General features: G+C 38.4%; 1 protein-coding gene across 1 annotated transcript; it reads left to right on the top strand.

Annotated features, from left to right (window-relative positions):
• Positions 1-4,417: 4,417 nt before the first annotated feature.
• MELLADRAFT_110671 (uncharacterized protein) lies at positions 4,418-4,957 on the top strand (the record flags this gene model as incomplete). Its single annotated transcript, XM_007414891.1, has 4 exons — positions 4,418-4,426; positions 4,468-4,591; positions 4,695-4,820; positions 4,893-4,957. 4 exons carry the CDS (start codon positions 4,418-4,420, stop codon positions 4,955-4,957), a joined length of 324 nt encoding a protein of 107 aa, XP_007414953.1.
• Positions 4,958-16,807: the final 11,850 nt, after the last annotated feature.

Genomic DNA, 16,807 nt, shown 5'->3' with positions numbered 1-16,807 from the left:
CGCCAAAGGACTTTGAGCTTTTTGGGATAGAAGGGGATGGACAATATTCTGCTGAGCTATTGCTTATCAAAGGGCTTCACAACATCAATAACACTCCAACAATTCAAACATCTGAAGCAGAAGAAGGCGATTTCTAGCGTGCTTAGCCTGCTTATCAGAAGGTTGTTTTGAAAATTTCATCCCATCATGGGAACACTGAGTATACATGTTTGTACAGGGTCAGGATTCATGGAGAAGAGGTTTGATGTTGTTGAAGTGTTCAATCAACCCACACTACAAGAAATATAATGTTTTCTGGGCAGAAAATTAAATTATTGATACACAAAAATATTGAGAGGCCAGGAGAAGGGCAACAAATAAATAAAAATATGCATCTTGTTCCCTGCGGTGAGAGCTTCACTCTCCATATTTTTCCGTATTTTTACAGTCCATATTGATAAGTGTACTAACAATAAACCTTCACAATCATCCAATTACAACCTGTAACAAGCACTGAAATTTGGCTCATTAGTGTTTAGAGACACTTTTGATTTCTGAAAATACTCATAACTTTTTCAATTCCGGTCCAAAACGCTCGATTTTGGGTGCATTGGTAAGCTGGAATTGTCCTCCACATAGTTCATAAGAGGACCACACAGCATGCTGGTCTGCTGAAAAAGATATCATCTTTTTTATACATTTGTACATACAGATCCATAGAATGATTGTCATACTAGCTACATAGTTCTTGATCTTATGAAAGTTCGAGGGGAAGAGTTCAGCTTTCTAATGCACTTAAAATCAAGTGTTTTGATGCAGATTTGACAAAGTTATAGGTGTTTTCAGGTATCAAAAGTTTCTCTAAACACTAATGAGCCAAATTTCAGTGCTTGTTACAGGTTGTAATTGGATGATTATGAAGGTTTATTGTTAGTACACTTATCAATACAGACTGTAAAAATATGGAAAAATATGGAGAGTGAAGCTCTCACCGCAGGGAACAAGATGCATGTTTTTATTTATTTTTTGCCCTTCTCCTGGCCTCACAATATTTTTGTGTATCAATAATTTAATTTTCTGCCCAGAAAATATTATATTTTGTGTAGTGCCATTTGATGGCAGTAGCAGTCTTCTGTAGGATTTACGTTGCATCTTGAAAAAAATGAGTTTAGAAAGCCAAATTGTACATTTATCATTATAACAAGAGGTTAAACTTTTTTAAACTGTCCTAATATCATTTGAATGAAACAAGGCATCAAATTGAAACAATGAGGGTTTGCAGCGTTGAATTGAAATGAGTGAGCTGCCTGATTGTCCAACATCTGGGTAACTGGCTGGTTGTCTGGCTTACCAAGGATTCAAATAGGGGATAGGTACAAAGTTAAATCTGGCCATGCGGCCGGATCTTTGGCCAGATTTTATTTGGCTGTGAATTTGGATTTTCTGGCCAAAGATCTGGCAGAAAGATTTAAACTCACAGCCAAAAGAGATCTGGCCAAAAATCTGGCCGCATGGCCAGATTCAACTTTGTAGTTGAAGCCTTCCCGGGCACCATTCCCAGAAGTTGAGAATCCAAATTTACAGCCAAAAATGGAATCTGGACTTCTGGGCACAAGCCGGGGCACGTGACCGGACTTCAACTTTGTATCCCATGATGCATTTTGAAAAAAAACCTTGTGGTTTGAATAATGGTAATATTTCATTCCACTTTATTCTATTGCCATCTTCATGACTAATGTTATCAAATTACAGCCTGCTTTTACTGCTAGCTGCACTGGTTTTAGATTCAATATTAACCTCAATCTTGTACATTACAGGTCATTTTGAGATTTGGAATCTCTAAGAAGAAACAAGAGATATGGGGACAGCTCAAGCAGGGTCATTGCTGCAAGAGTTTGCAACTTCAAGCAGATTTGCCAACATACCAACCTATGAAGTAAGCAACATGTTACCCTCACGGACATATTTGAATACTGATATACCAATTCTATGAATGCATTACAGCAAGTTGCACAAAAAGTGCATTATGGGCTTTGCAATTGTAGATCAGAATTGAAACTTTTGGATATACAATTGATATGTATTATCTTTTTGCCCCTTTTGGTTTATCCATTGATTGTTTTTAAACCTTTGTCTAACTGCCCTGCATTTCTTCTCATTCTCATTCTCATTGTTGACCTGAATCAAATCAGCAGACTTCATCATCATCACAACTTCAATCTGATTTGACTTCATGAGCTGATACTAAATCACAATTCGACCACATAAATTACCACCCAAACCAAATAGATATCAATCAAAAAATCAATCAAGAGTTTTAGATTCATCCTTACCTTCATTTCAAAAAGTTGAGATTGCTCAATTTGCAAAACAAACTTATCAACTTATGAAACATTTGAAATATTTTGACCTTAATTATTGTTCAACTTTTAAGATCTAATCAACTTGACTTGCTCATTTTATCTTGTAGTTTGGTTGCTCACTAGCACTCCTTTCTTACTATAATCTCACTCAAGCTCACCATTTGGAATCCAGCCGTCTCAATCTCACAATACCATTGATTCCTATCTACATACAAGGACTCCAATCTAATCTCAGAACTACGTGATCATCAAAATTAATTAGCAACTCTTAAGATCCTTTACACACTCTCACAGGGGCAAACATTGATGCTCACAACTATGTGAGCGTTGAAATTTTCCTGTTTTGTTCCCATTTGTTTCCAATTTGTTTCCCATTTGTTTCCCTTTTGTTTCCCTTTTCTTTTTATGTTTGTCAGCTGATTACGTGATCATCAGGAACTGAGCAGACAAACTAAGCCTTCCTCAGCATTTATTCCTGAGCAAAGAAGTCTGAGGAAGGGCTGATCCATCTGCTCAGCTGATCCTGAGCGGCATTCCCTGGTTCAGTAAGCTCCAAGGGATGCCACCAATGTATAGCTTAGGGGCTGAGCTGAACTGAGTATTCCCTTAGCTAAGTCTCTGAAGTATCCCCCAGATGGATCACAGAGCGCCAAGCTTGCCTCAAGCTTGATGGCTCCGGAATGAAGCCTGAGGCCCGTCTGCTCGTTCAACTGAGCTGCTCAGTTATTCCTCAGGGGCATACCTGAGATCAGGAGGATCCGGAGGATTTCACTGCTCATTGGATGAGGGGCTGCTCAGTTATTCCTCAGGGGCATCCCTGAGATCAGGAGGATCCGGAGGATTTCACTGCTCATTGGATGAGGGCCTGCTCAGCTAGTCCTCAGGGGCATTCCTGGCCGGATCAGAAGGATCCAAAGGATGTCACTGAGTATTGGCTGAGGGGCTGCTCAGTTGATCTCAGCCCCTCAGTGTGAAAAACTTTATCCGGGGATATCACTGAGGATTAGCTGAGCAATGAGCAGATGGGATGACACTTTTATCAGGCTTCATTCCTTAGCAAGGAAGTCTGAGAAAAGTCCGGCCCATCAGTGATCCAGTCAGGGGATGCTACTGAGCATTTGCTGAGCAGCTCAAATGGGACGCCCCTGGGCAGGCTTCTTCACTGAAAAATGAAGCCTCAGGAAGGTATAGTTCATGTGCTCATCTTCATTTTGAACAAATTGCTGAGTATTCAGTGCCTCATGAGCTGATCCTGAGTACTCATTGGGAATCAGTTATTGCTCATCCAAGATGGAAATGAGCCTTCTCAATAAATGTCAAGTAAAATATGAGAGCCACAGGATGATCACCTGAACACAAACAAGATTGTGAATTGAATCAATCTGAAAGAAAATGGATCTTTTTTGGAGAATTCCAAAAAGTCTACAACGCTCACATGTATGTGAGTATCTATTTTGGCCCCTGTGTCTTCATACTCTTGATCAATCATCTCGTTCAGAGGATTTGGAAGAATCTATCCCAGCTCACAATATGCAACCTGATGCAAGATCTAATAAACTTCCTAGATTTCTAGAACAAAGGCCTACTCCACTCCTTGTTAATATCTTGGAGACTTGTAAACAAAACTCATCTACTTCTGCTCAAATTTCTACATTGAACATTCCAGTCACCCCCCTCAACCACCCAATGATCTTGATTTGATTCCCACACTCTTTGTAAGTCTTCTTCTAATTACAATTTCATTTTTAATGTTCAAAGATAATCAAAGTTGTTACTTATGCAAACAATCCAGTCTCAACCTCCTACTACATCACTTCCTACCATAGTCAATCCATCATATCAAAAACACCAACTGAACCAATTGCTTTTGCAAAACAAAAACGGATTTGTAAACAAGCAGCGGGTCCATGTGTACCTTGAAGAGAATCCCAATTAAATGAAGCATTTGATTGTTAGACTCAAAGCTGAATTACATACACTAAAACAAAGCTATGATGGTATAAATTTTGCTAGAAGTTGGGAGATTGGAGTGAGATACATTCACTTATAAACCACTTTGTCTTTCTCTCTAAATCATGTCAATAGTATTTCTTTTCTTGATTGAATCTTTGTTGTAAATGATTAGATCTTTTCCACATTACCAACCACAAGGGTGAAAGAGTTGAATGAATTGGTTGTTGGAAGATTGTCCCAACCTGCTGTACTCCTCACTGCAATATTTCATTATCTTGCAAGATCAATTGATCATGGTAAATTCACTATAAGCAAACGCAAGACCAAGGCAATTGCACACTGTCTATAAACTATCCATATTCTCTCTACTTAAACCTGCTGTACTTGAAGATTATGTAGTCTGTGCGGTTGATGGTATTCCTAGGCATGATGGTACAAGTTGTTTTAATGAGAAATGGGATGCAGGTTTTGTGTTGGCTTTAGAAGGGCTTTGTTTTCCTGATCAAAGAGGTCTTGGAGTATCAGGTAAATTGGACTGTGACAAGCAGGTTCTTCAAACGTTTTTTTCTAAATTTCTCTCTTTGATGTGATACAGAGGATTCAATAATCAATTTCAAATCATTTCGGCAATTAATCAAGTTATTGGTGCCAGGCTGACTTGAAATTGTAGACCAAGATCTTAAAGGAGATGGAACCTCAATTGATATAAGTTAATAAGTTTAGGTCTAATTCAAAATCACATCCACAATTGATATCATCTTTGCTGGAATGTGATCTTCACAATTTGCAGAATTAGAATTACAAATTGGAGAACCTTATTGGATGTTACATCAAGGTAATTGTGAACATGTCTTCACAGTAGAAAAAATAAGGTGATTGATCAATCTGAGTTACTTAGCAATACCTTGAAATTAACAACAAACCAATTTGAATGATGATGAGAAGAGTTAATTGTTACCATAGTTTGTATGGATATCAATGTAAGGGTTACTCAACTCAGAATTCCAATCCATCAACAAACAAAAACAGAATTTATATACTTGAGCATTAGCCTACTTTGACCAACTTGACACCCAACAGCCAACTCACAGCAATTATCAAAGCCAACATCTGCACAATTATTGCTTTCATTGAGTTTTAAAGCATTGTTCAGTAATATAATCAGTCCATTTTTGATTGAATGCCAAGGCAAGACAATGAAGTTGTGAAGTCAAAGAAGTATGATAAAGAAGCAATCATGATCTATCAGAATTTGAGGCAACATTATATTAAGAGCAAGAAGATGAATGAGAAGGCTTACAACAATATTTGCTATTTGAAAGAAGATCAAATCATGTCAGCTTTATTTGGAAATATGTTTTCCGCTTGGGTGCTCTCAAACTCAATAACATGAACCGTTGAAAACCCATGATCCTCAATAGATCATCAAACTTCAGTTGCACAAATCTCTTCTAATCTCTTCTTTGTCAATTTTTCACTTGGTTGTTACCCTTTGGTCACAATTCAACAGCTCATAGAAGCAATTGAGAATTTACCAATTGCCATCAGCTGCTCAGAGCTTGAAGTTTATTCAAGTTGTGCATTGATCACCTTTGATCATTTTTATGCATCAATTAGGAAATTTTGAAGGTTGCAAAAAATCCAAATCTGTCCAATGGAAGTTTAGAATTGAGGTGCAGTTCAAGTTAAATCACCAATTGCATTGATATTGTGGAAAGTGAGGTCAAGTATCTGAGTTTGAAAAGGTGAGGTGATGTTGAAGTGGTACATTGAGGTCTGATGAGTATTTTTGCATCCTTGATTGATCACATGTATTGTCATGTCTAAAGTCAGGTTTCAATGAAAAGAAACAGTGATCAACAGTTGTACAATTACAAAGTTTTTAACATGACTTGATAGCCATTTGTGGATTTTGAGAAAGGTTTGCATTTGCTTCAAATTTTATGAGTTCTCTATTTCACAAGATCATTGAGTATATGTGTGTGTTGATAACTGAAACATGTTTAAGTGATGACTTGCATATTTACAAAGTGTAGAAACAAGTATTCCTAGATGCATTAATTTTGGATTCACAGAATTTGCTCAAGTGAACACACCCTTAGGCTGTTTTTGCTTATACACATTCCATTGGAATGTGCATTATGTGAATTGTACTTTTCAACAATGAGCCATGCTCCATCAAACCAACACTTTGAATTTTCCAGAACATAAATTCTCACCGGGATTTTCTTAAGTAAAAGTGCCCTTACCACTTATGTGCCTGCTTGAAAGTAGAAGTGAAATTGAACTGCTTGGGTGGACCTGCCGCCAATTGTGCAAGTAAATCATCTACCAGAGGTATCATTAACACCCATAATTCCTTCACCTCTTTCAAATTTGTTATCTTTCTAATAATAAACATCACAAACAGATTTCATGTTTTGATGGAGTTGATTCTGATGGTGAATTGGTGGTTGGTCCATTTTGCTCAGGATGTGTGCTCAATGTGTATCACGTCTAGAAGTACCATGCAGATATGAGTCTGATATATGTTGTATATCAACCGTTGGTTGTTCAGGAGGGGTGCCCCCAGCAGCCGCCTGATTGTGCATGGGAAAGAAATTCCACATCTCTCAAAGTCCTGCCGTATTGGGGTTGCCTGGGTAGGTTAGGTGGTTTTTTAGGAATAGAATAAACTCAAGCAATGTGAGTTGAGCTGTGTTCAGATGTGAGCTGTTTGGGTGTGGATGTTGGTGCTGTTTTTGGGGATGTAAAATTTCTCACAACAGTGTGCCACCAAAAAACTCTTGCTTGAGGTCTTCCCCGCTATAAGCAGAGGCAATCTTCAACCTCTGTACACACCTCTCTGTCATGGACTTCCAGACAAAGCTGTACCTTGGTCGGTGCTCACAATGACAAAGATGATAATATTATTAGATGAAGTATTGAATGAAACTTATACTAATGAACTTGAATCAAAACCATCAACTCAAAAAACAGAAGAAGAGTTTGAAATCAAAGAAGAAAAAACTTTAAATCCAAAAAACAACAACATATGTGACATACATGTCTTTCCTGAGTCAGATCAAGAATAATTCATGTCAACTTCGACAGCATTCCACACCAAAATCTCCTTCACTTTCAGCATATCAACCTCAGATTAGGAAATCTGAGGCATTCTTGGATCTGAAACCTTGGAGAGAAGCTATCCAAGGTTTCGATCCAAGGTAATTATTGGTGCATAATGATACCTTGGACAAAAGTCTGGGATAAGATCCATCCAAGGACTTGCATCCACCAACACCTTGGATATTGCAATCCGAGGCATCTATGTTGGCGGTGCTTGATCAATTTTGAAGCATTAAATCCAATGATTGAGATATATTGAAGCCATTGACCCTGTACATTCTTTGCAATTTCCTGTGTTCAATAAGGCACAATTTGGTGTTTGTTGTACTTCCAAAAGAAGTGCAAAAGCATTTGTTCAAAAGTTCATATGTCAAAAAAGAAAGTAATAGATGTGGTTGTCTGTGTCATAGACTGAAGGAGACCTTTATATCTTTTCAGACTATTCAGATGAAGACCACATAGTTCAAAAATTGACATGATCATACTCATTAGTGTGCTACTTCCTTTGGATATTTGAAGCCCCAGATAGTGATATGCTTTGCTTTCAAGTAGCATTCATTCTTGCCTACATTGGAAACATTTTCAAGCCACAGTGTCCTCAGAGTTTGAAATGGTGGCGCCCGCCGCCCAATTGGCTAGTTTTGATGAAGATCCCAGTGAGCCAGTGCATGAAGTATGAGGTGGAGTTCATTGGAAGGTTCTTTCACAGTGAAATCCACATTTCCAACATATTTTTCATACTTGCCAATCAATTTTTCCAGATTGAATAACAAAGTGATTGACCACCTGGATGGTGATGTAAAGATTGTATCAAAAATCAACTCCAGGAATGAAAGCATGTATTTTTCAGGACTCGCACGTCATTGAGCTGCCTGTGAACGCTCTGATTTTCCAAATTTTCTGCTCAAAAGTATAGTGTCCTTGAGCTTGTGTAAGACATGGCTGGCATGGAAGTATAGTTTGGCCTGTCCAGGTAATATAACAAAGAGGCATCTTCATGATGTGATTTTTTGCAACAACTGGATGGATCCTGCCCTTGATCTTTGTCAGCCCTGAGCCCTGATTACACAACCACGGGCTAACAGTAACACATGTAATATTATATCATTGTATAAATCCATAAGTACATCTGAAGGCTCAGTGTCAAGAGCCACGTAAACACATGTACATAATGTATTAAATATGTAACAAACCTAACCCAAGCGCCAACCACAAGTGAGACAAGAATCACACGCCAACCACAAGTTGACGCTTGACCTGTGAATATATAAACCCCCCTTCTTCCCTTGATTCATCCCCCATCTTTTAACACATCACAACATCAGAATCACATTATACTTGAAATCCTATAGAGAGGATCCTCAAGTATGTGATTAGTTGTGTAGTCTAAAGACCAAAATTGAGCATCACGGGTTCTATTGCTGAGCACCCCGGTATTGATTTCTACGAGCCTTGGGCCATCATATCCTCTAGAAATAAACCGTAAAACAGCAAAAGCTTCCTCCCTTATATGGAGTCTAAAGTAGCCTTCAGGATCTTTGGTTCACCAAAGTGTAAAGCCTGCCCCTTGCAGTCTCACAAGGTTAGAGCGTACTAGCTCTTCACCGCCCTTAATCCCTTTCTCTCTTCCTCAAATCCTCTTCTTAGAGGTCAACTAGCTGTAGTCTTCACTTGGGTGTACCACGTGAAGACCACACTTTACTTCCCTTATCACTTTCTTAGTGAAGAGTACGCCTAACAGACGCGCACTCCTCACAATCTTATTTCAGCCTTGTAGCACCTCATGAATTGGCCACAACCAATCAAGCTGTCAGTGTACACTTGGAACACAACTGAATTGGGTCGGAAACTTGATTTATTTTCATTTTTCTTGAACATGAGCATCAGCAAGTCTCCTTCTGTCCAAATGGAAGGGAGTCTAGGATCTTGAAGTTCCCAATCAATTTTGTTGGAAGCCAAGTTTTTGCTATCAGTCAACAGTTCTGCATTCCTCACTGAACAAACAAGGCAGACAAACCAATTAGCTGCCCTCTTTGATAGTATTGAGCTGTCAGTTATCCTGAAGACTCACACTCTCCCTCTATTAACAGCCCATCAAGCACATTTGCTAGACTATCAACTTGATTTTTCTCATCTGATGAGGCTCCCAAGTCCTTTTCAGGTGTCCACATTTTAATTTTTCCTGTATAATTTAAACAAGAACTTGGATTAGGCAATATCACAGTAACAGTGGGGAGAAATGAATCAAGGGAACTTTTCACCTCCTCACTTGTTTCAGCAGAAGCCAAGTGTTCTTTGCAGTGAGAGCAGACCTGGGATGGTAGTTTCAAAGACCGGCAGCTACACATCTTGCAGGGTACATGAGTATCAACCAAATTTGGGTGTGAATTGATCCACCTGCAAGGATTGCAAATGTTTGACTTGAGAGGCAAGGCTGATCTTGCAATTTATGGGTACTCAATTTTGCACACACCCCATCTGGGTGTGGTGTTATTTGAGGAAGTTGACATAGTGTCTTTCTTTGGACTGACAATGTTAAATAAATAAGATGTAGGTTGAATGGATCTATCACACTGTGATAGGTAGTAGAATACAGATCAATGGTGTGTTGATATAAATTGATTTCTGGCTATAACCCTGGAATTTGAAGTGTTGGCTGTTTTTGGGATGGTTTGTCGGCCTCTTGAGTGAAAGAAGGGGTGGTGACTGACAATATCAGCCTGGTTTATCAGCATTTCCCCCTTAGGCTCAACAAGTGCATGATTCAAAGCTGCCAGCTGGTGACTTGGTCAGCACAAGTGAAGAAGCACTGAGGATTGTTCAGCCCCATCAATATTCAGTGCTCAGCCTCATCCAGATTATACAACAATGGTTGTCACCCTTTCAGACCCTGGAGTGAAGAACAATGGAACCAATGCACCCTCAGTCAGCAACTAGCCCTCTAAACAGGACCCCGGAAATCTCCAGGTGAACTATCCACCTAAAAGGAATGGATTGAGGGTCAAAAAAAAACGCTGACATACCAACAAACAAGGTATTTTTGTTTTTTTTGAGCAAAAAATGGGTTTTTTGAACTCAGACCTACCATCATGACATGTATGGATTTTCCCTTGGCCCAAAAAAAGCTCAAAACACTCTCTTTTGGACATATATACCAACAAAAAACAAATGGATTGGTCTCCTGGGAAATTGTTAGAAATTTTTGCTTTTTGAACCTACTGACAAAAGCAGAACTGTTTAAGCTTGATTTTCAGGTTTATACCATGTCACAGGGTATTGAAAAGGTCAATTTGGGTGGTTTTAGGTCAGATACTTTCCCTGGAGCTTTCAGGGGTCCTCTCTAAACCCAATCAGTGGAAAGTTCAAAATCATAGAACTGATTGATTCAAAAATGAGGTGGCCCATTCAGTTAAAAGGAGTGTTGAGGCTCAGTCTATATTTATTGCAAACAGTTAAGCGTTGTCAGTATGGTTTGTAAGAGTAATTACTCAGCCTGTTTTAAAAAAGGCTCAGTAATCAATCCGGAGTATATGAAGTAGTAGTCTGATGAAAACAAAAGATCTAGCACCCATGACAACAATTAAATCTATACTCTGACAAAAGAGCCTGATCATCTTCATCTGATAGTAACCTTGACCCCTAATGGCAATGAATTATCATGAAGGCGGTAAGTTATCAGCACACTAGTCATTATGAAAATTAGATAATGATCCTTCAAAATCTTCCTTTGAAATCAGAAATGCCAATGAACCCAATTGTGTCAGAAGTTACACTCTCAAACAATACCCAATCACTAGTCAAGTCAGGTACATCTCTTGAAGCCTTTCAATACAGTACATCATTCTTCCAGCTGATCCATCTGTAGAAAATCTCAAGAGCAGAAGGCTACAACGGAGCAAACCTCCATTACCCTGGCTTCTAATGAAGATCTGTGTAGAAGAAAAAGACTTTTAAAGGAAGCTCAAGCAAAACTGCGGTTGGGAGAATTAGCTTGGACTGCATTCAGTCTTTTATTTCTGACTAGCTGTGTAATGGAGATGATTGAGTGGGCTTGTGATAGTTTTGGTATTCTTTACAACAAATTTTCATTCCATATTCTCATTTTTTCAATTTTTCTCTCTTTGATGAGTTGTGTTACAGATAGCATGGACATTGCCATAGACATACCTGTGCTTGCTGATCTGATCAAGTCCTGGTTCAATTTTATTACTGAAATGATTTTTTTACACTATAACAAATATAATCTTTACTGGGCAGAAAAGAAAACTAATGACATAGAAAAATCCCGAGGCAACAGGAAGAGAGCTAAAGATCTAAAAAAAGATGCACCTTGTTCCTAGATGTTGGGGTGTCATGATCAGTATTTTTTTATACTTGGTTACACTGTAAACATCATTCAACTTCCCCAATTTGGAAGAGGAAAATGATTAATAGTACAGTTTTTCATAAAAGAATCTAATACTGCACACCTGAGCCATTTCACCCACACTACATATGCGCAGCAAGCTGAGTCAATAGTTGTCTATCATGTACATACAGGTCTGCTCAGTTTTTTGCCCATCAGAATAAATAAATCACATGTTATACCACATGTAACTTTTTCGACTTTGGAATTTTTTTCCCAAAAATTTACTACATATCATTCTGTAGCTGCTCAAGCAATATTGTTGAAGCTATGTCTTAGTAACAGAAAGTGTGTTACATGCAGTTGAGTTGATGAGATCACACCAAAACATTGAGTCAGTGTATGTAGTCAATCTTTTGGAAGCTTTTTTCAATCTGAAAGAAGTTACAGCATGTATTACATATGAAGAACTTATCCTGATGAGCAGATAACTGAGCAGAACTGTATGTACATGATAACCACATATTCACTGAGCCTGCTACACATATGTAGTGTGGGTGTTATGGTTCAGGTGTGGAGTGATAGACCATTTTATGACAAATCATACTCCCAATCATTTTTTCCTGCCCACTTGGGGAACCCGAATGATGTTTGCAGTGTTAATGTACTAACAATAGCCGCGTTCAAACATAACCCAGTTTTGAAAAACCCAGTTGACCCGGTGGACTTTTTGGCTGGAAGCTGTCAAGAACTGTCAATAGATACACAAAGTTACCACCAGAAAAGCAACTGGGTAAGCGGGTTTTTGTGTCAAATGAGTTAGGTTTGAACACAGCTAATCAAGGTTGAAAATCACCAAAAACCCACCTGTAACAATACCTGAAATTTGGGCCATGATTGTGAAGCCAATATTTTGTGGTCTCAAAACACCAATAACTTTTGCAATTCTACTCCAAATAACTCGATTTTTGGTTCATTCAAAAGCTGAACTATTCCCTTTTACACTGCATAGAGATAGTCAGGTGGTATCTAGTCATGTAAACTTGAAGACTGGCTACAGATGTGATGTCTGAATGATAATTGCAAAGAAAAGACTCAACTTTTCAATGAACTTAAAACTGAGTCATTTGCTTCACAACTGCAAAATTTATTGATGTTTGAAGACTTCAAAACTATGTCTTCAAAATCATGGGCCAAATTTCAGGTATTGGTACAGCTGGTGGCTTTTTGATGATTTTCAACCTTTATTGTTAGTACATTGGCCAATATTTGTGTGTAAAATACTAAAAATACTCATCATGATGCCCCAACATCTAGGACTGAGATACATATTTTCTTGGATTTTTTGCTCTCTTCCTGGTGTCCCAGAATTTTTCTACATCATTACTTTCCTACGGAATGCGAGAGGTGTCAAGGTGACAATGCAAAAATCAAAAATCAAAAATCACAATTCCCGGGTGCGAAATTCAAAAATCAAAGACAAAACCACAGAAAATATTCAAATACAGGGCAAAAACCCCTGTACTGGAGTAAAAGTCATGGCACAAACCACTTTCAGACCAGGTTACGGCCCAAATTTCAGTAGATTGACAACTTGAAACTCAACATTTGTCACCCCATTGTCGCATTGACACAAAAAGTACCAGGAAAGCCACAAAAGAGGAAAACAAAATTCAAAAATCAAAAAAACAAAAGTCAAAAATCAAAAAACAAATGTCGATAATCAAAAAACAACAATTAACAAACCATAAACGAAGACCCCAAAGATGAAAACTTCACATTAGCTGATTAAAATTGTACAAACCACCTCTCTACCTCTCTACCTCTCAACCAATCACACAACCCATACACCAAACACCATCACCAATCATCTTATATTGGCCAGTCATTCATCCACATTCATCCATCTTTTGTCATAGTCTCCACCCATCCACCTTGTTCAACAAAACTTACACTACACTGAACTTCTTTGATTGTCGTCACTCTTCTTCATCCTTCTTTGATTGTCTTCACCCTTCTTCAATCTTCTTGGATCGGCTTGAATCCTCTGTAATCTTCTTTTATCAGCTTCAATCGTCTTCCATCTTCTTCACCCTTCTTCAATCTTCTTGGATTGGCTTCAATCTTCTTTAATCTTCTTTTATCAGGTTCCATCTTCTTTATCAGCTTCAATCTTCTTTAGTATTCTTCAATCTTCTTCAATTGGCTTCCATCTTCTTTAGTATTCGTCAATCAGCTTCAATCTTCTGTAATCTTCTTTGATACCTTCAATCTTCTTTAGTATTCTTCAATCGGCTTCAATCTCCTTGAGTATTCATCAATCAGCTTCAATATTCTTCTTTAGTATTCTTCAATTGGATTAAATCTGCTTCTTTTGTATTCTTCAATCGGCTTCAATCATCTTCAATCATCTTCAATCATCTTTGATATCCCTCGATCTCCTTTGATCTTCTTTAGTATTCTTCAATTGGCTTCAATCTTCTTTTCAACATTTGTGTGAGTCAAATGAATCAATACACTTTCTTCAAGCTTGCTCAATCCTGTGTTTTATTTTCCCAATGGTTCAAAACTTTCCGGTCTATGCAGGAAGCGGTGCTACCACTGAATGTGCTTATTTCTTTGAAGAAGTACTTGATGTTACACAATACCGCAAGTATACCAGCAATCACAACTTTGAACTCCGGGGTTCTGAAAGTCCTTTTGTCAATGATGTAATGCAAGCTCTCAGTCATTGGTCTCATAAACACTATAACGTAAGAAGAATGGTTGCGGATCTTCAGGGGGTGGGTTTGGTATTGACAGACCCTTTGGTTGTGGATCCAAGCAAGTAAGTAGATTGGTGCTTGTATGCAAAATGTTTGCCTGACTGTTTGTTTCACCCATAACCCAATGGCTTGGTGGGATGGAAACACTGGAAGGAAAGGCTTGGAGAATTTCTATACCCAGCGCAAATGCAATAGGATATGCAAGCACTTTGGGTTGCTCCGCCCAAAAATAGCACAATTAAGTATATGGGAGGAGATGGAGCTGTTGTATGGAGGTAAATCTGGGGAACAAACTCATATTCCAGCAAGAGATCAGCACATGGTGTAAAATGAGGAGTAAATTCTTTCATTTCAACTTGTATTCCAAAATTTGTTGCTCTTAAAAATTCCAAAAAATTACAAAAATACTTTGCTCACAAAATTATCATCTTAAACACATGGGGCATCGGTCTCGTCTGCCAGTTTCTTGCTGGAATCATACACAAATAGAGATAAAGAACAAGTCCTTTCATCATGAACGTCCACCACCCAAGGACGTTCATCTTGGCGGGCTTCATCCTTGTCTAGTTTGGCTGGATCCTCGCTGGTAGCTGAATTTTTGGCATAGGTTGCGGGTGTTAAAACATGGAACATATTAAGTTTCTGGAAAGATCTTCATGTGAAAAGGTGAAGGTAAACAAACCAATGACTGTTCCGCTTTGATATTGTCCAGCACGCTCAGATGATCTGTGACCAAATGCTCTCATAGTACCTTGCGGCTTGTTGGGCGGTACCATCTTGACTGCATGATTTTGCTTGATTACACACAGGTCTTCAGAGTGTTGCTGCATGATATTGATAGCCCTTCAAAAGTCTTTCCAAAGTTTCACTTCTGCAGGGTCATTGCTGGCGGGGTCCTGCAGCAAGAATTGTCAGCCATGTGAATACAACATAAAGCTTGAGGGACTTGACCACTTTGTTGAACCTAGCAACACATATAAGCTTATTTCCAGCCAGATTCACAAGTAGAACAGTTCCATAGGTAACTACTTGCTCTTTCCCGTTCCCAAATTGAGGAACTTGGAAAACATCACAGTCCTCTGGCAAGCCAAACCGGTCTTTGATTCCTGCTTTAATTCTTTGACTGACACATTCTCTTTGAACATCCTGGACTGGATCCTGTTTGGCATTGTGTTGTTGAGCCTTCTTCCTCTTTTGGCACTCCGCAAGCTTTTGCTTTCTGAGGTCTGATACTGGTTTTGGCATCTACGTAAAAAAAACATTGTTTTGATTAGTGGAATGCTCATCAAAAAATCAAGATTTCTTAATTTGTGTGGGGATGCAATGAAATAATGAATAAAGTGAATAAACAATGAGTGATTAAATATTTGATGGATTGAATGATTGAGTATGAATGACATGAATATATAAATTTATGAATAATTGTTTGAAGAAATGATTGATAAAGTAATTTCTTGAGGATTGAAATCAGGAAGCACCAAGATACATTTAGCAAAGGGTTAGGCTGGTAGTTGGGGGTCCCCTCGGTCACTTGCCCTGCCCTTCACGAGACATAAACATCTCTGCATGTATCTCAAGTACTTCCGTCTTCCATGAGTCAATGTGAATAACCTTGAGCTGTAAATCTTTTGAAATAAGTGAATTTGCATTAATGAATAATTGTTTGAAGGAATGATTGATGAAGTAATTTCTTGAGGATTGAAATCAGGAAGCTCTGAGATACATTTAGCAAAGGGTTAGGCTGGTAGTTGGGGGTCCCCTCAGTCACTTGCCCTGCCCTTCACGAGACATAAACATCTCTGCATGTATCTCAAGTACTTCCGTCTTCAATAATTGTTTGTGAGTAAATCATGAGTGGTAAATGTTTTGGATTGTATGAGTCTTCTTTTGCGATGAATGGAACAGATGTTTGAGATATATTGATTGATTTATTAATCTACATTCAATTATTATCGGCTTCTTGTGGATTCTTCAAGGTTCTATTTCTTCTTGAGGATATAATATTTCTTCTTATATGTTCTGTATTGATCTTGGTGAAGTCAGGAACAAATGGGAAGACAAAGGAAGAACATGGATTACCTTGGTTGATTCAACAAATTGAAGAAAGCGGACAGAACAGATTTCAAGAATAATAAGATCAGAAGAATCAAATAACAAAGGACTGGTTAAATGCTTCCACTCAAATGGTGGCTGAGTTGTGGTCAGCCATTACACAATGTATACACATGTAGCCTTACACCTTACATTTGATATGTTTACCTATCTCACATGTCACCATATGGTTCACACAGAGA

The sequence above is a fragment of the Melampsora larici-populina genome (genome assembly GCF_000204055.1).
Source record: "Melampsora larici-populina 98AG31 unplaced genomic scaffold MELLAscaffold_46, whole genome shotgun sequence".
NCBI lineage: Eukaryota > Fungi > Basidiomycota > Pucciniomycetes > Pucciniales > Melampsoraceae > Melampsora > Melampsora laricis-populina.
This window is presented reverse-complemented; position numbering and strand designations above follow the sequence as displayed.